Source organism: Salvia hispanica, chromosome 6 (genome assembly GCF_029641045.1).
Source record: "Salvia hispanica isolate PSC_SH4W2 chromosome 6, Shi_PSC_v1, whole genome shotgun sequence".
In the NCBI taxonomy this organism is placed as follows: Eukaryota; Viridiplantae; Streptophyta; class Magnoliopsida; order Lamiales; family Lamiaceae; genus Salvia; species Salvia hispanica.
In genome coordinates, this window is record NC_142697.1 from 27,693,470 (window position 1) to 27,713,766 (window position 20,297).

Here is a 20,297-nt window from a genome sequence, read left to right on the forward strand (position 1 = left end):
GAATCGAAGATAGCTAGCGCCTTCTCCACGTGAAGATCTTAAGTACAAAACCACAGATCTTCTGTCTGGTTCCCGGACTGTAAACTGATATCAGGGTGGGCTGATCTCACCAGTGTACTAGGACTTAAATAAAGAAGACATAAAACCTTTCCCACGGAGGAGAAGAAAAAATAGTCCCTCTTCTATGAAGAGAGAGGGACGAAAATTTTAGAAGAAAACAAGTGTATATTTTGTCTCCATTATTCTCCTATTTATAATAAGTCACATATTGGGCCTAGACAGGGATCTATGGAAGGCTTTGGATATGGGCTCCTCCAATTAGCTTTTTACTAATTAAATTAAACCCAATTTAATATAAGCTTATAATTGGAATATTACGAGCAGCCATTACAGAAGTAATATTGCATTCCCCATCCAAATCCAAAATTATAAGTACTTCGGGATTCCATTACTTGATATTTATTTCCCGCGCTTAAGATAGAAACATCCATTAATTAATTATTGTCTGCTATGGACTTAATTAATTAAGATCTTATTTATTCTAAGAGAGGACTCAGCAAGAAAAACTTATTTATTATTCATAGAGTAGTTAAACTCCAACTAGCTAGGTTCCGAATAATAAAACCTTATTTCAAGCTTCTCTTGAGGATGTTATCAAACGAGAATCACCTCGCGCACGATTCAACATAATAGCAATCCTAGCACCGCTAGATATTAATCACCACTACCCAATATACCATGCTTATTGGGTTGCAAAAAACCCGCACCATTTGGTAAGTCAAAGTAGTGCATAATCAATACCGTATTCTCAATGCTAACGTACATTGATTAAGAAATAACAATTTACAAGACCTCGACTTTCAGTAGATAGCATAAAGACTGTCTCGCTGTTAGATCCATTCAGTGCTATACCACACCAATGTCATCTTATTTCAGTAAGGCTTAGAAATAATCGAACTGACATTGCAACCTTTCACGATAGGTAGTCTAAGTCTATCTAGGTTATGAAATTATTCTTTTTCTTTGTTTAGAACTGACTGTGTTACCTTAAAGTGAACGACGCCCACAACCGGTCTACTAAAACAAAGACTTAGACTTTGTTAAGTTACTTATACGTTTAAACATGTAATAAACATCCATTAAATGTAAAACATAACAACATTATGACAAAAATAATCTGTTAATTCGTTTGAAAAATAAAATAAGAGTTTTAATAGTATTCAATCACTCGAAAGGTGATTTCTAGTATACAAACTCTAACACATATGACTCTTGCCAACCAAAAATGTCACTGAAATCTTAATCCTGAAAAATATTAGTCGTTTATATGAGCAATAACTCAGTGTATATAAACCTTACCTTGAATTCCACATGCCAGATATCAAACATACTCTTTAACCAATATATAAAACAATAATCAACAAATATTAAAATTAATTCCATATACATATACACATGCCACTCTGTTCAGTTTATTATTATGTGACAAATCAAGCCTGGTATCTACCCGGGATTCCTCTATGACCCGAAGGTCCCCCTGTAATTGGACTCATAGGTCCCTCTATGACCCGAAGGTCCCTCCATATTTTTTTTTCAGATCCAGGGCAAGACCGTCACAGATCCTCTTTAATCATATGATTCATAAATAATTCCAAAATCATGTATAGATACATCAATTTCACCAATTACATATTTCTATCATATAATTCATTTACAATATATAAAATATATCCATTGCACCAATCACATATCCATACAATATTCCACCGTCTATATCAAATAACACACAATTATATCAGAGTCACATCATATAATCAAATTATTCACTTTATTTAACACCTAGCAAAGAAACACATAAAATATGTAAAATTAAAAGTGTGATTTATACACACCTAATCATAACACTCTCAAACTGAATGGTGTCGACTACGATGCCATAAGGGTAAGACTCTTCCCCTTTTCATTAATTGATTCTGCTAAAGAGTGGTTTGAATGTATGCCCAGAGAAAAGGTCTCCACATAGAAGGACATTGTAGCTGCCTTCCTCGATAAGTATTATCCGCCGGGCACAATTTTGAAGCTCAAAAGGGAGATCTTCCAATTCATCCAAGGCCAGGACGAACCCCTCTATGAGGCGTTTGCTCGTTTCAAAGCCCTTCTCCGAAAGTGCCCTAACCATGGTTTCACCGTGGACCACCAGGTAGGGATTCTCTATAATGGGTTTAACGAGAAAATTTGTTCTATGCTTGATTCAGGTGCAAATGAAGGGTTCTTAAGGAAGTCAGGTGAGGAAGCCATGGCAGTGATAGAGGAATTCGCCACCAACAGCAGGGGGTGGTCGAAAGAAAGGCATAGCCTAAAAAGGATAGCTGCAGTTGAAGAAGCCGAGGAAAGCTCCTTTGCATAGGAATTGGCCGAGCTTCGAGTTAGGGTGGACCAAATGGATTCATCAAGGAAGGAGGACCCGATTCCACCAACCTCCATTATAACAGTCTCTAAGCCTGAAACTCCTACCCCGACAGTGGAAGAAATCAACTACATGCAAGGAGGCGGCCCCAATAGAAATTACAATAACAACTATCGCCCTAACCAGGGGGGCGGTAATTTCAATAATTATAATGGAAACCGACCTCGCCTTAATCTCTCTTATTCTAACAATAATTACTTGCAACCCCCCACAGGATTTAATGTTAGCAAGGGAGGAGTAGTTGAGACACTCAAGAAGGAGGAAAAGTGTGAACAAGGAATCACAAGGATCTTGGAGGTAATCACACAAGACAGGAAGGTTAATGACACCAAGATCGGAGTGGTCGAAGCTAGGATAAACAACCTCGAGCAGGGAATGAACACGATCTCAACAGCCATAGCCAACATCAACACACAAATGGAGCAAATCCAAAAGAAATTGGATGAGGATAGGGCAAAGGCAGCCGCACTAGTGGACGACGTCAACAAAAAGTGGGTGGCAAAGCAGAAATCTAGGGACTGCCAAGACGCCGGCGGACCGCCGCACAGCACGTGGCGGGCCGCCACTGAAGCCCAGAATGCAGTCTGCCCAGCCGCCGGCGGACTGCCACCGAGAAAGCAGAAGCGCCCGCCTAACAGGGACCCGTGCGGCACAATGGGATTGTGCTACCTTTCCAGCCAAAGAGGAAGTTTAAGCTCGAAGAGCAGTTCAAACACTTTTTGAACATGTTTTGTAAAGTTCATACTAACATTCCTCTAGTTGAATCGTTGCAGGAAATACCTAAATATGCGAAGCTACTAAGGGAGGCAGTGATGAGAAAGAGAAAGCCGACAAAAGCCGACCTTAAGCTACCACATCATTGCAGGGAGATCATCCAAAAGGAGAAGGCAGTGAAGCAGAGAGATCCGGGCCAATTCATTATCCGATGCCGGATTGGAGAGGGAAAGGTTGACAAGGCCCTATGCGATCTAGGATCTTCCATCAATCTCATGCCGCTGAAGTACTACGGAAAGCTCAACATTGGGCCACTCCAAACTTCAGACGTAACACTCAGGTTGGCCGATAACTCGACCATAAAAAATTTTGGTATGATTGAGGATGTCTTGGTGAAAATAGATGATTTCATTTTTCCCGCCGATTTTATTGTGCTTGACATGAAAGTAGACAAGAATGTCCCTCTAATCTTAGGGAGAGATTTTCTCGCTACTTGCAAAGCTTTGATTGATGTAGGTCGTGGCGAGATCACAATTAGCGATAACCATAGCCAATCCACCTATAAGATCGAAAGCGAGATGCTCAAGTTTGAGGAAACAAAGCAGCCAAAGATGGAACGGCAGTGTTGGGCAATCATGGTCACGGATTTGACCAAACCTCAAGACCCCTTTGAAGTGGAGGATCCTACTACCTCCACTATCTACATTGTCAACGAGGTAAGACGTTCTACCAAAAAGGACGATACTAACCCCTCCACCTCTATCCCGCAGAAAAAGAAGCAAAAGAGGAAGAGGGCAACCAAGGAGGACCCCGAGATTTATGTTATCAAAACAAACAAGGGGAAATACAAGTGGTGGAAGAAGCTAGGGACCCAGCTGCTCCCTATGCCCATTTTCAACACTAGGGTCGCTGATCCGCCCAATTAGTGGGCCACTTCAAGTCGAGCTAACGACTAAAAACAAAAGTGCTTGTTGGGAGGCAACCCAATTTTTTTGTTGATTTAGTTATTTTCTTTTATTTTTTTCATTTTCGTTTTCGTAAAAAATAATAAAAATAATAATAATAATAAAATAAATCAATGCGTGGCGGTCGCCGCATTTAACACGGCGGTCGCCACACGTATTTTCACATGTGCAGGATAGGACGGGTTTGGGGCAGGCTTAGGGCGGGCCGGAAGAACCGCTGAATGGGCCGCGGCGGCCCATCAGAAATAGCTGTTTTAGAACGCCCGTGCGGCGGCCCGCCGCGCGCAGTCCAGAAGACGGGAATGCAGTTTAAAAGAATGGTCTTCCATTCTTTTTCTCATTCCTTCTCAAGTTCCTTCCTTGCACACAACCCCCACCTTTATAAATCACTAATTTCACACACTCACACCATAATTCTCTCAATTCTCTTCAAGTTTAGAGTTCTTCATTCAATTCTCAATCAACAAAAGGTATGTATCCTAACTAAATTTCTGAGTTTTGTTCTACTTCTTCCATGGATTTAAGTATGTTTTGGATGAATTGTTCGGTGAAAACTCTTATTTTATGATGGGGGATGATTGTGTATGCTTATTTATGGATTTCCATGGTGATATTGTGTTTTGGCAATAAGTTTTGAAGCTTCGTGAATAGTGATTCCTTTTTATTTCTACTTGTTTTTATGTTGCAATCATGTTCATAGCATTATGAGGCTATTATTACTTCCATGAATTGCAATACTTTAGTATCCTATAGAGATTGTTGATATTTATTGATCTACTGTTGATACGTCTCTGCATGGGGGATGAATTCACGTTGGGGGATAGATTTGTGTTTCCTAGTTTGGATGATTTTGTGCTATATGTTTCCACGCTACCATCTAGGAAGTTTTATACACCTAAGCTTTCACTTACATGTCTTACATGTTGATCCTTTGGTATTGATTATAAGAGTGCAAGTTTGGGGGAACCTTTGATTTTTCCATTATTGGTATACCTTCTAATTGTTGTACTTCTCGTTTGTAGGAATATGGGGTCAAAGGGAAAGCCCGAGAACACGAAGAACTACAACGTTAGCCTTACCTCGGATGAGCAAAAGGCTATGTGGAAGAAGTGGTCAGCACGAGAGTCGGCGCCTTCACGGTATCCCCACGATTTCCCTCTTCAAACTTTGGGGATCGCGGAGGACTTTTGGGAATTATGTGATGTAGGTGACGGGAATGGCCTTCGGTACATGTTTGAGAGGAAGTGGCCATCGTTTAGGAAGTATACTCTTGAGTTCTTAAGCTCGTTGAAGGTCACAAAGGATCGCCGGCAAAACATCCCACTTAGCATCGATTTCCGCTTAGGCAACCGATGGCACTCGCTCACCATGGAGGAGCTTTGCGGAATCTTCCATTGCTTCGACCCCGACCCCGAGACCGATAATGAATATGATTTTGATGAAGTTTGGGGTGCGATGACAAATGAGCACGAGCATGCCGCGGGCTACGCCAAGTCTTCCTCAATCGGCAACCCGGTTTTGCGGTACCTCCACCGAGCCATGACCCAACTTATGTTTGCTAGGGTCGACGGGGGAAGTGTCTCCCAAACGGAGTTAAATGTGATTTGGTGCCTCCTCAACAAGAAGGGATTCGACTATGGAACCCTTTTTACTATCTATGTGGATCGGATCACGAAGACGGATGACGGCGTCATATGTTGTGGTGGTTTGATCACGGCAATCGCCGAGCATTTGGAGGTGTCTTTTTCGCGGGTTTGACGGAAGATGGCGGGGAGCGCTTCATCACTTATGAGGTGCTATTTTCAGTGGGGCTCTTGAAGACCGATTATTGGGGGCAAGGATTTTTTCTACAAGTGGCGGGGGATCACTTCCCCGTTCCCATCCCGCAGTTGACTAAGGTCGACGTTTGGGCAAACCAAGCCAATTGGAAGCTCAACACCCCAGCGCACCGGAGAGCCATTGAGGCTAACCCCGTCAATTTGAAATTTAGGAAGAGGAACATCCCGGCTCGCATCCCCATCTTTGAGGCCGATGAGGACTCCGCCTTCGATGCTATCAATCACTACACCGAAGAAGAGGAGCACTCGCACGCCCAAGAGAGTCAAGTGCCGCCGCCACCGCCGCCCCAACGCCACCAAGAAGAAGAAGAAGAGGAGGAAGTCGAGGGACATCGCCGCCGGACTAGAGCAAACCGCCGCCGCGGAAGGCCGAACCCCGATGAGGAGTTTCAAGCAAACACCTCCGCCCAACTAGGAGATATTTACTCCTACATGCAAAACGTGTCCAACACTTGGGACACCCGTTGAGTGGAGCAACAACGGGAGAACGCCTACAACCGCCAAGGATGGACGGCTCAAGGCGATTGGCGCACGGTGGAGCAACAATTTTGGGAGCAACAAAGGTTAGAAGACGTGCATCATCGTCAACAAATTGAAGAGCTCCAAAGGATGGCCGCCGAGGCTCGACAAGAGCGCCAAACATCGCCTATCTTATTGGCGCATTCGACGACCTCAATGCCCATTTCCCTCCTCCTCCTCAAGATTGAAGAAGTCAAGCTCAACGACTATAATTGAGCATTTGTATCATACTTTTGGATGTTTCATGACAATTACTTTTCTTGTTTTTGACAATTTTTGTTATAAGTTAAGTATTTTTGGTTTTAGTTTAATTTTGTGCATTGAAATTTTTTTCGCAGGCTCTGACCTCTACGCGGCGACCGCCGCAAGTGCTGCGGTGGTCCGCCACCAGCTCGCTGGAACATTCTGTTGTCGCGCGGCGACCGTCGGACATGCTGCGGCGGGCCGCCGCCTGGGCGTATTTTTCCAGCGCGATTTTTCCAAAGTTTCTCAACTTTCACCCGGTCAAGCCTCGACACAAGAATTTTCAAGGTACGTTTTTTTTCAGTAGTTCACTCACGTCCCTACCGACTCTGCAAACTTATTTTACACTTTGTTGTAAATAAGTTTGGGGGGATGAAGTGGTGGACCGTGAGTTTAGGTTTTTGTTTTAAAGCTTTAAGTTTTTGTTTTTGTTTCAATAACCCCGTAGGTGAATTTTGTGTTCTAAAAAAAATGTTTTCTTGAATCCATGTCGTGAACTTAACATGAAGAACTTAGAAACACGCATGCTTAGGGACACACTTTAGATTGAGTTGTCGATGATATTACATTCCATCTATGTTTAAGTGTGGCTTAACGTTTTAATTTGATTGTTTGGTGAAAAGGTAGATAAATAGTGAATTGCTTGTTCGCCTTGAATCATGCTTATACCTTGTGAGGATTTGAGCCTATTATTTCATTCTTGTGTGATTTATCTGCATGCATGTATATGTTTCTAGAACTTGCTCCTAGTCTTGCGTAAGTTTACATAGTGTTTAAGTCGATTTAGGAGGATGATTGGCCATCTTTTCTTAGCCTGCTTTTATCTAAAATTTTGACCCTCTCAAAAATTCAAAATTTTTCCCTTTGGAGCCAAGTTTGAGCCTTTAAGCCTATTCTTTGGAAGCCAAAATAATGAGGGCAATTCCTTGGGTTAGTTAGTTTTTGCTATCTTATTTTGTAAAGGAATTGGAGAGATAAGGAGGAAAGTATAAAAAGTAGTGTGCTTAATATAAAGAAAGTGCAAGTTGTGAAATTGAGAAAAATTCCAAATATGTGCTTGATCTTAGAAAAAAACATAAAGGATGTGTAAGAAAGAAAAAAAAAAGAGAAAAAAATGTGTGAAAGGTTGTGAAAAGAAAAGAAAATCAAAGGATTGGAAAGTGAGTTGAAGGAGATAAATAAAGTGTTAAAAGTGTCTTGGGTTTAGAAAAGTGGAGTTATCTTTACTCTACTTGGGATATTTTTATTTTTAAGTCACTTTTTAGCCAAATATTCCTCACCTACCAAAGAGCCTACATTACAACCAAAGATAAAGACCTTTCGGACTTTTGAAGCTTAATCACATTTAGTAGAGGATGGAGTAGACTTTGAGAAAGCCTATGGTAAACTTTGCATGATGTATGATTTGAGTGCTTATATACACATTATCCTTATACACTTTGAGAGTGAGAGAACACTTCCCATCTTTGGAAGTTTGCCACGTGCGAGGGCTTGAATTCAAGGTGTTCCACGAGTTAGTAATGAAAGTGCACTAATGAGCCTTGCTTGATTTGATTGCGTTAATACATGTTTAAACTGTTCTTCCATCTTTTGAGGCAATTATGACATCTAGTCCTTGTGCATTCCGTGCGTCTATTCTTGTGTCTTTATTGTTTTGTTCGAGTACAAACAAAAATGTAAGTTTGGGGGAGTTGATACGCTAGGATTTTGCACTGTTTTAAGGCTATTATTTGGTCCGTTTTTTATGTCAAAGTCACTCTACACGTCCATTATTTGCATATTTTGTCTATTTTGCTATTTTGACGTGTTTTGTGAGAAATGTGCATTAATGAGACGAAAAAGGGAGCCAAAACACCAAGTTTGGGAATCTGGAGTCAGACGGCGACCGGCGACCGCCGCGGATGTGTGCGGCGACTGCCGGCGCCTGGTGGGCAGATCAATGCAGCGGTCCACCTCGGAAAAATGTGCTTGGAAGAGAAGTCTCGTCCGGCGACCACCGGAAGATGTGCGGCGGTCCGCCGCCAAGGGAACAGACTCTCTGGACTCCAACGCGGCGACCGCCGGCAAGGTGCGGCGGCCCGCCGGAGAAAGGCGGCGAATCCGAGAAGCCCTAGATTGGCGCCCAGATTTACCATATTTTGGAGATTTTTTTTCCTTCTACAACAAGGCATGGCTTTTCCCTATAAATAAGGCCTCAAGCTTCATCAAAAAGGGAGAACTTCTACTTGCAAAATATTTCATAGAGATCAAGACCTAGAGTACTTCATTGGTGCAAGGAGTTGGAGAAGGATTTCAAGAACATCAAGAACGACAAGGATTCAACCCACGGGTTTTATTTGGTTTAGTTTTATGTTCAAATTGTCTTCCCTTCAATCTATGTTTTTAGCTTATTCAATTATGTGTAACTAAAACTCATAGGATTTTAGGGATGTGTTAGTAACGACTTTGGTTATACAAATTTCTTTTTCTATTTAATATCCATTTTGTTTTTACTTTGTTTCTTCCCTAAGTAGTTTAGATTCACTTAGTAGACACTACAGTTAGCTTCCCTTAAAACGGCAAGAGTGAGGACTTTTCAAGGATCTTAGGAGCTTTTTGGAGTTACGTGTTAGGATTGACAACCCTAATCTTGTAATCAACGTTTGTATCGCATGAGCATAAGCTAGGTGACTCGTCCTTTCAATGTATAAACTGTGCTAGGGTATTGTAGTCGAAATTTTGTATAATCATAACTGTGAACACACATCCCTGGAATTCTCTTATCTCTATCGTCTTCTTCTTGATTTATCTGCTTTTAGTTGATCTATCCTCTTATTGTTTTTAGTTTTTCAAAGTTTTCAAAATCCAATTCTTTTTCCAGATAGTATTAGTTTCTTAATAGAAGATAGACACTTTGTGTTCGTCTTCCCCGTATTCAATATCCGGTACTAACCTTTAGTTATACTATATATACTCTGTATACTTGCAGGTTTATTTAGTGATAATAAAAAGTATATCATCTTTGATATTGAACTTTAAAATTTGCTCGAGCAATCTCTTTCTCATCTTTTTGTACTCTTCCACAATCTCTATTCTCTCCAAAACACTTCTAGTCTCGGCCCTTCTATTTTTCTTTTCCCCTCTATTTTTTCTTCGTTCTCCTCTGTAGCTGTTATTTTCTTTTTCTTATCATTAGTGAACTATTATTATATTAATATGCGCCAGCTTGATTAGTTGGACACTTGAAACTGATACACGACATCTACAAATTTTATTAGCTGGGCATATAAAACTCTTACACGTAGCAAATATATACATAAAGTTATTCCTTAATAATTAAATTAATAGGAAGTGTTGTGTATGGCTATATATACATTATTTACGTAACTGGTGCACATACATAATTTTATACTAACAAAAATTATTTAATTAGATAATTTAATATTCACATATATTTCTCTATTTGAGGCGTGGACTTTTTGGATATGTATATACTTCCATGCACACATGCACACACACTTTTAAATTTTCTACTCCATTTAATATGTAAAATAATTTATATCATACCATGGAGTATATATATATAGTACTCTCTCGAGAAACAAAAACTATATAGTGTTAGTAATATATGCTTGTACCACGTGGGCATAACTAGTGTGACTCGTTCTATTGAAGTATAAACCGTGTCAGGGTATTGTAGTTGGAACTTGTATAACCATAACTGTGAACGCGCATCCCTGAAATTCTCGTATCTCTCATATTCTTATCTCTTTTATTTGTTGCAATTAGTTGTTTACAACTTTGAGTGATCTTGTTTTCTAAAAAGTTTTTTAAGTTCTTTGGTTTTCCAAATAGTAAAAGGAACTTAGTAGAAGGTAGTCAGTCTGTGATTTTATTCCCCGTGTTTGACAACCCGGTACTAACCTTTAAATATACTAGATCTATGATACGCTCGCATTTTACACTATTTTAAGGCCATTTTGTAGTCCGTTTTTAATGTCAAAGTTGCATTACATATCCATTATTTGCATATTTTATCTATTTTGTATTTTGACATGTTTTGTGAGAAATGTGCATATTTGAACCCAAAAAGGGAGTTAAAACACGAAGTGGGAAAATTGGAGAGCTTCAGGAGGCGTCCGGCGACCGCCGGAGCTTAGTGGAGACAAAGACACGCCCGGCGACCGCCGGGAAGTGCGTGGCGACCGCCACAAGGAGTTAGAAGCTTCTAGACTGCACGCGGCGACCGCCGGCCGCCACAAAAACGCGGCGCGCGACATCTGTCTTCAAATCTCAATCGAAGTTCTGTGGAGAGAGTTATGGCAGTTCTACCAAAGTCGCGCAAAGCTGCCAGCTGCAGTTTAGGTGGAAATTTGAAGAAGTAATGAAGATATTACCTTGTGAACCAAATCTTTTCCTTCTACTATGGGGAACGAAAATTACATCTTTCCTAATGCTTGGAGGAAACTTATTACCAAATTTAAATCCTTCTCAAGCTTATATATACCCCATAACCTCATTCATAGAAGCCAACCTTTCCTTAGCCCCCAAAAGGGGAGCTTTCATAGCTCCTCCTCCAACCCTAATTCTTCATCATCTTTTTGTCAATTACTTTCATAGCATAAATTTGAGAGTTCTTCATTATGCAAGGGGTTGGAGAAGGATTTCAAGAACATCAAGAACGACAAGGATTCAACCTACGGGTTTTATTTGCTTTAGTTTAATGTTCAAATTGTCTTCCCTTCAATCTATGTGTTTAGCTTATTCCATTATATGTAACTAAACTCATAGGATTCTAGGGATGTGTTAGTAACGACTTTGGTTATACAATTCCTTTTTCTATTTAATATCCGTTTTGTTTTTACTTTGTTTCTTCCCCAAGTTAATCTTGATGTTTCATGATTGAGCGACACAATCGTGTATGATTTAATATAGCTTGCTTCATAACTGTGAGAGAGTTCTAGTGAGTTAGATCCACTTAGTAGATGCTACAGTTAGTTTCCCTTAAAACGACGCTCTTAATTGAGAGTGAGGACTTTTCAAGGGTCTTAGGAGCTTTATGGAGTTACGTGTTAGGATTGACTACCCTAATCTTGTAATCAACGTTTGCATCGCATGAGCATAAGCTAGGTGACTCGTCCTTTCAAAGTTAAACTGTGCTAGGGTATTGTAGTTGGAATTTGTATAACCATAACTGTGAACGCACATCCATGGAATTCTCTTATCTCTGGGATGTAGCCCTTATTACTTTTGCCTGTATGAGAGCGAGAATGGAGAGTGTGTAGAGATGATAAACGACATGATAGTGGAGTTCAACTATGCTATGAGATACATGGTCGGAAAACTCAACCACGAGCTTGAAAGGGCCAACATTGTCTTCTACGATGCATTTGAAGGCTCAATGGACATAATGAAGAACTCTGACCGTTATGGTGAGAATGTTAATCGCTCTGTTTCATATCGTGCTACGAGAACTTACGGCTAATTCTAGATTTCGGTTTCATTTCCAGGGTTTAATGTCACGAGTGATGCATGCTGCGGCCTAGGCCATTATCAGGGTTGGATACTGTGCATATCTCCTGACATGGCTTGCTCGAACGCCTCTAGTCATATATGGTGGGATCAGTTTCATCCAACGGGAGCTGGCAACGAGATCCTTGCTGATATTATCTGGTATGGCCTCCATGTCAACATGTGCTACCCCATGAATTTGCAGGAGATGGTATCACACTAATTCAAACTTTGTTTATCTGCTATTTTGATTGAAAAAATCTGGATATTGTGTAAATTGCTCACCTTACCAAAAAATGGCCTTCCCTCCTCCATACAGAAGCTGAGATGTCGTTCTAGCTATGAGGCCCTTTGCTACATCCCTGAGATTGGAGAGTTCTGAAAGAAACTGGTTGAGCGCCTCGGAGGCGAAGACGTACCTTACATTGCTCTTCACTTGAGGTAATTAAAGTATCCTACTAGTATTACTTTTTACCTTGGTAGGTTAAAGAAGATTAATTGTTGACCTAGTTTGATTTCGTCTGGATCAGGTACGAGAAAGACATGCTTGCGTTCACAAGGTGCAACCACAATCTTAGCTCCTCTGGAAGCAGAGGAGTTTCACGAGATGAGGTACAACGTGAAGCATTGGAAGGAGAAGGAGATCGACAGCAAAGAGAGACGGTTGCAGGGAGGTTGCCCCATGTGTCCGAGAGAGGCAGCTTTCTTGCTCAAGGCGATGGGGTATCCTTCTTCAACGAAAATCTACATCATTGCAGGAGAAATATACGGAAACAACAGCGTGGACGTGCTACGCGAGGAGTATCCAAATGTGTTCTCTCATTCAACCCTGGCGACAAAGCAAGAACTTCCATCCTCCAAGCCTTTTTAATGAAAAAATGTGTAGTTTAGTGTAATTTTGTATAACATTTCAGTTGTTTGTTAAATTTTCCTAACGACAATGTTGTGAAACGTGGGTTGTTATTGACTTAAGGGCCCAAAAGGCTATCAATTTTTTTTTTCAATACTTTAGTATTAAGAGAAGGAAAAATATTTACGGGCGCAAAATATAGCACAATCTGTAAGATTGAAAATCTTTGGGAACAAATTAGCGGGCAAATTATAAAATTATTTTATAATGAAAAAATTTAATTTTGTCAAAATAGGATCTCTATTAGAATAGTGATCTATACGTATATAAAAAGGCGAGTTTTGGGTTGTTATTGAATATTTTAAAATATCGGCCACAATTTTAGATAATTATGAATTTTGAGCAAAATTTAAAATATTTTATAGTTAGTTGGGCATGATAATATATATTCCTACATAGTAGGATTTATAATTCATATTAATGCTTTAATAATCGACGAAGGTGGGAATCTAGTTAGGTTAATTATGCCTAATTAAAGTGGATTGAAAGTGTAAACGTTTAGGCAATCTTATTTGACCATATACAATATACATACTATAAAAATTTTATAAAAGAAATAAACTAAAATTAATGGAGTTGTGACTAGGACATATAAATCACATTTAATGTCATTATGAATAATATAATCAAATAAAAATTAGCTAGCTTCCACTAGATGAAATATCAATATCATCAATTGGTATGGTCTTCATTGTAATGTTAATGCTATTAACATAGTATCAATTTTCTCTTTACTCTACCATCAATGTTCATTAAAGGCAGGTTATGGGCGTGTTTTTAAATCTTGGCCATAGTTTAAAATAATTATGTGTTTTGGGCAAAATTTAAAATATTTCTTAGTTAGTTGGGCATGATAATCAATACACCTACATAGTAGCATTTATAATTCATATTAATGCTTTAATAATGAACGAAGGTGGGAATCTAATTAGGTTAATTAAAGTGGATTGAAGGTGTAAACGAGGGTATCACAATTAAGTTATTTAGGCAATCTTATTTGACCATATATCATATACATACTATAAATATTTTATAAAAGAAATAAACTAAAATTAATGGGGCAGTTACTAGGACATACAAATCGCATTTAATGTCATTATGAATAATAAAATCAAATAAAAAATAGCTAGCTACCACTGGAAGAAATATTGATTGGTATGGTCTTCATTGTAACGTTAATGCTATTAACATATTAATTTTCTCTTTAGTCTACCATCAGTGTTCATTAAAAGGCGAATTTTGGGCCGTTATTGAATATTTTTAAATCTTGGCCATAGTTTTAAATAGTTATGAGTTTTGGGAAAATTTTAAAATATTTCATAGTTAGTTGGGCATGATAATCCGATGAAGGTGGGAATCTAATTAGGTTAATTATGCCTAATTAAAGTGGATTTAAGGTGTAAACGTGGGAATCACAATTAAGTTATTTAGGCAATCTTATTTGACCATATATCATATATATACTATAAATATTTTATAAAAGAAATAAACTAAAATTAATGGGGCAGTTACTAGGACATACAAATCGCATTTAATGTCATTATGAATAATAAAATCAAATAAAAAATAGCTAGCTACCACTGGAAGAAATATCGATTGGTATGGTCTTCATTGTAACGTTAATGCTATTAACATATCGATTTTCTCTTTACTCTACCATCAGTGTTTATTAAAAGGCGAATTTTGGGCCGTTATTGAATATTTTTAAATCTTGGCCATAGTTTAAATAGTTATGAGTTTTCGGAAAAATTTAAAATATTTCATAGTTAGTTGGGCATGATAATCAATACTTCTACATAGTAGCATTTATAATTCATATTAATGCTTTAATAATCGACGAAGGTGGGAATCTAATTAGGTTAATTATTGATGCACTATTTATTAGCACTACAAATACCTGCATGTATATAGAGTTGGGATAGTATAGCTAAAGGTCAGTACCAAGATATCGAACACGGGGAATATAATTGCAACTGGCTATTATGTATTAAGCATCAAATACTATCTAGAGAAACAAGAGAATTTTGAAGTTTTGAAAATTAAAACAATTAAAAGCAATCAAACAACTAAATGCAATTAAATCACGAGATAAAATATAAGAGATAAGAGAATTCCATGAATGTGCGTTCACAGTTATGATTATGCAAATTCCAACTACAATATCCTAACACAGTTTGTACTTTGAAAGGACGAGTCACTTAGCTTATGCTCATGCGATGCAAACGTTGATTACTAACATTAGGGTTGTCAATCCTAACACGTAACTCCGAAAAGCTACTAAGACCCTTAAAAAGTCCTCATTCTCAATTAACAGTGTCGTTTTAAAGGAAACTAATTGTAGTGTTTACTAAGTGGACCTAACTCGCTAGAACTCTCTCACAGTTATGAAGCAAATTATGGTGGATCAACACAGCATGTGTCACCCAGACGTGAAGCGTCAAGAATAACTTAAGGAAGAAACGAAGTAATAACAAAACGGATATTAAAAAGAAAAAGGTATTGTATAACCAAAGTCGTTACTAACACATCCCTAGATTCCTATGAATTTAGTTACACATGATAGAATAATCTAAAAACATAGTATGAAGGGAAAGCAAAGTAAACATACGAACTAAAGCGATAAAACCCAAAGGTAGAATTCTTGTAGCCTTGATCTTCATTTAAATCCGTCTTCAACCTCTTGCATAGCGAAGAATTCTCTTAATTATGCTATAGAATTATGAGGTAAAAAGTGTGTTGAATGAAGAGGTTTGAGGGGGTACTTATAGGGAATGGTTCGAATCCTATTCGTAGAAGGAAAAAAGGTGACTAATTTTGGAAAAATCTGGAGAGAAAATAGGTCAACTCAGGCGCCGCATTATCGCAGCGGACCGCTTCACCTTGGCCAGCGGTCGCTGTGCGTTGTCCGTAACTTCTGCCCATTTGGATAGCGGTCGCTGCATATGATGTAGCGGTAGTCCAGTGGCTTCAGGAGCTTCTCGAGCGGTCGCTGCGCACTCCCCAGCAGTCTCTGGGCGTCTTCAGGGTCCAACGGTCGCTGTGCATGGTGCAGCGGGCCGCTGGACGACTTGAACGCTCCAGACATCCATCTTTGACTTTTTCCTATCTTTTTAGCTCAAATATGCACAATTCTCACAAAACATGTCAAAATACCAAAATAGATAAAATATGCAAAATATAGACATGAATTGCAATTTAGACATTGAAAACAGACTAAATAAGGGCCTTAAAATAAAGCAAAATCCGAGCGTATCAAGTATCTTGAAACTGCAATATGTTTTTACTTACTTCCAGTAGGTTTTGAAATAATTCAACACATGCTTCATTCGAATTCATTAAACTAGATTTTTACGTACTTCTAGTAATTTCAACTAAGTCTTGGGGCATTTATATTTAATAGGTATTTGGGATGGACTATACTAGTTATGAGTTGGGCTGAAGTTTTGATTAAGTTTGGGCCTGCAGATTGAATAATAAACTTGGTCGGGATTAAATCTTGAAAATTTGATTTTTATCATGTAAATCAAGTATAAAATTAGTGTAATATCAGGTTTTAATCGTGTAATATTGGGTTCAAGTCATTCTCGTGTCGTGTCAACCAATATTATATTATATCGTTAACGGGTTTGGGTCGTATTTAGATTTGAAGGTAGCAGGTCGAGTTAGAGAAGATATCCAAAGACGTACATAAGCTATTTTTTTTAAGCAAAGAACCTTTTTCATATTTACTTTTACAAAATATTAAAAACTAAATAATGTTAAAAATAAATTTTTAGAGGATGGAGAGTTGGAGAGTAAGAGGATGTATTTCAATATTATGAATGAATACAAACTCCAAATATATACTATCTATCTAATATGCGGTTCGACTCTTCTTTCGCGATCCGGGAAAGAACCAACAAAGAAAACCCGGAAATGAGCTTATCTATCACAATTATTTGAAGCATCAGAAGCTTCTATTATTATAGCAGTAAATTAACAAAAAATTAAACACCCAAACAAGCAGACATATAAGCTGATAATAATGGAAATTTAGGCTCCACAATATTCCTTGAGAGCATCAATCGAAGCCCTACCAGCATCTGTGAGGGTAAAATCATTGAACTTATAGTAATCAAAAGGCTTGTAGAGCAAAGGGTGATCTTCATCCACCAACTCTTCCGGAGTCTTAATCACGCACCCGTCTTCTTTCGCAACAATAAACATACCGCTAGTGTATCGAGTTTCATCCCCGCTCAGCACCACCTTGTGGATTGGAGCATGCAGTCGCCCGTTTGTCCATGCCTGTAAATGACGCGTATCGGTGAAGTAAAATATGAGATTCATTACAAATGAAAAGGCCAAAAAGTTATAAAAAAAAATTATGATCTCCATTCATGAAAAAATAGTCTCAGCGGTAGATGACGAAGGAAATAGATGTTTTGAGTACGTTGTTAAAAAATGGAAAAATAAGATTATTTTTTGTAAACGAGGATAGTAGTAACATACTTGGAGACAGGTCGCGACTAGGACAACGAATGAATCGAGTGATGTTGTATCTCCAGGGATCCAAGTTTTGCCATCTTTGGTAAGAATCTGCAAACCCTTAACATGACTGAACTCATGTATTGTGGTGATGAAGTTCTTGTCTATATGGTCACGTAATGCGAGCGTTGAGTGAGGCGTTCGAGGTGGGTCGTACTTCTGGAAACGAAAGAGGTAATCCGTGGAGTTGAAGTGTTCGTCTATGTATTTTTCCAATCCAAGACTCTCCAACACCATCCGCCTCACAATCTTGTCCATTTCAGACAGTTTCTTACAATATAATTGTAAATCTTTGCTGTTACAATAGTACAATCAAGAAGGAAATAATTTGTCTTAATGCACAATTTTTTTAGTCAAAATTTAATGTTAGATGAAAACTTAAAATATAATGCACCCCAGTTGATGTTTGCAAATAAACACAAACAATATTCAACAAAAATTTAATGTAAAAAGGAAACTATGTAGAACACTAGTATATAAGTATCATATGCGAAACTATTATATGAATCTCAATAGTCAATTCATCAAAAGTTAGCAACATTAACCTTTTTAGTAGATCCACATGTAAAAATGGCCATCAAGATGGTAATATTAATAAATTAAATTTTAAAAAGGATTAAACCTGAAAGTGGGATTGCCTTGATCAGGCCACATGAGGTTGGTGAAGGTGTCGACTACGTGAGGCGAGAGGGCGCCATCGATGCCGATACTTTCTATAAGTGGACCGGAATGATTATGGCCAACATAGCCATGTAAAGGTCTGTGTGAATTTTTGTTAAGTTCTTTGATGGCTAAAGGGAGATCTAAAATTTGTTGAATCCCATCACCAATTGATTTCCTCAACTCAAGAGGAATGTTACTGAATGTAGCTTCAAAACACCCATATTCTTGAAGGGCTTCTCGAATTTGGATTTTGGTTGATTCCCACCTTGGAGAATCATTTTCTCCTAGGTTGCTCAAATCAATCAAAGGAAGCTTCATGCTTACACCACTCATTTTTATGAATAAATACCTATGTAGCTCTCTTCTTGTAGGAAAACTCAAATGATCTTGGTCGTGGTTATGGTATAATTTTCATTTTATAGGGCTATTTATAGATCATGGTTGTGGTTATGCTTTGTTCGGTTTGCAAGATTGTACCCGAGATTAAATTTGTAGTGTGTTTGGTTCATGAGATTCAATCCCACAACTCAATCTTAGATAGATCATGAGGTAATTAGTCATAGCTAACCCCTACGACTAAAATAATCTCACAACTCAATCTTAGGTTATATCTTGGTATTATTTTATCTTGGAAACCAAACAGTTGGCGGTTAAATTATTAATTAAAATGCTCATTTAGTAGGGATTGGTAAGCATAAATACTTGTTGACATAGTACGGACCGAACTAACCTAATCTAATCTAATACAGGCTCAAATATGACCCACAACAACTAACTCTATACTACTACTACTACTATTTTAACTATTTGTACTTTAATTTTAATCTTTTTAAAATTATATTCGCTCAATTTATTTATATATTTTTCAAAATCTCTTTGCAATTGATTTTTTTTAAAATAATTTTAGGAAGATAAATTTGAATATGCATAATTAATGTTTAATCTGTCTCATATAAATAGTCCACTTCTATATTTGGTGACTTTTTTCTCTAATAAAGTGGAGTTCATTCTCCACTACTCCAATCACTTTCTCTCTCAATTTCTCTCATATTTTACCAATTTTGCATCAACCCATGTCATCTCAAAAGTGTCTAATAAATATATAAAATACAGTTAAAATTGGAAAATTATAGGAATGTATATGATTTAATTTTCAAATAAACCAATTTTTAATTTGGAGTACTACAATTAAATAAAAAAATTTCAAAAATACATTTTAAAAAAAATGATAAAACAATACTTTAATTTATGGGTTACCCAACCTAGCTTGGGCTAGATTGAGTCTAAATTTATAGAAAGATAATGCAGCCCAATCTAGCCTACTTTAGTCATGGACCTGGGTCTAGAATGGTCTGGGCATGCGCCGCCAATTGACAACTCCGAAAAAGATGTAATGTGATGGTTGAAATTTTATTTGCATTGAAAAAAGATATTAATCGAATCTCAATAGATGTTCTTAATTTTATTTTATTTTTGATAAAAAGAAAATTACTAAAGTCAAGCAAGCAAAGGGAAACAACCCTAACACACAAGAACAAAACACACCCAAACTAACTCCAAAAGTAAAGATAAGCTAAAAAAGAAAAACAACTATGTCAGGGCTCTAGCCTCTAGGTATAAAAAACACACACCAACCCAAAAATGTTTACCTGTTGTTGATAGTTTGGAATTTTGTTTATAATTTAGTGGGCAGAAAGTAACTCTGGAAGAATTTTGTCGAATTAATTTTAAAGCCCGAATTAGAGACCAAATTAGGGTCATTAGGTGTACCTAATTGAGTAGTTTTTTTTATGAGATTCGCTGATCTGTAAATTATTTTGTTATTCATTACAAACTCATTTTACTTCATTGTAATATGTTTATTATATCCTTCCAGTACGTAGTACCTTGAAACTGCAGTATATCATTCGAATTCATTGAACTGGATTTTTACTTACTTCTAGTAGTTTCAACTAAATCTTGGG

At 37.8% G+C, this 20,297-nt stretch overlaps 1 protein-coding gene and 1 long non-coding RNA gene across 2 annotated transcripts; one reads left to right on the forward strand and one right to left on the reverse strand.

The window, feature by feature from the left end:
• The first annotated feature begins 11,286 nt into the window (after window positions 1-11,286).
• On the forward strand, window positions 11,287-13,138 carry LOC148923462 (uncharacterized). The gene is made up of 3 exons (XR_016132354.1): window positions 11,287-12,157; window positions 12,236-12,677; window positions 12,767-13,138. It is a non-coding gene; the product is annotated as an uncharacterized LOC148923462 (long non-coding RNA).
• A 3,795-nt stretch (window positions 13,139-16,933) lies between these two features.
• On the reverse strand, window positions 16,934-18,740 carry LOC125203734 (putative 2-oxoglutarate-dependent dioxygenase AOP1). Its single transcript, XM_048102159.2, has 3 exons — window positions 18,293-18,740; window positions 17,635-17,965; window positions 16,934-17,430 (listed from the first exon to the last, which is right to left on the reverse strand). The coding sequence occupies exons 1-3, from the start codon at window positions 18,664-18,666 to the stop codon at window positions 17,179-17,181; spliced, it is 957 nt and encodes a 318-aa protein (XP_047958116.1). The 5' UTR covers window positions 18,667-18,740; the 3' UTR covers window positions 16,934-17,178.
• Between the last annotated feature and the right edge of the window lie 1,557 nt (window positions 18,741-20,297).

Coding starts and splice junctions, on each gene's coding strand:
- LOC125203734 (XM_048102159.2), bottom strand. CDS start 18,666: ATGAGTGGTGTAAGCATGAAGCTTCCTTTGATTGATTTGAGCAACCTA. Junction 17,966..18,292: donor CAAGGCAATCCCACTTTCAG/GTTTAATCCTTT, acceptor CTATTGTAACAG/CAAAGATTTACAATTATATT. Junction 17,431..17,634: donor TAGTCGCGACCTGTCTCCAA/GTATGTTACTAC, acceptor CGTCATTTACAG/GCATGGACAAACGGGCGACT.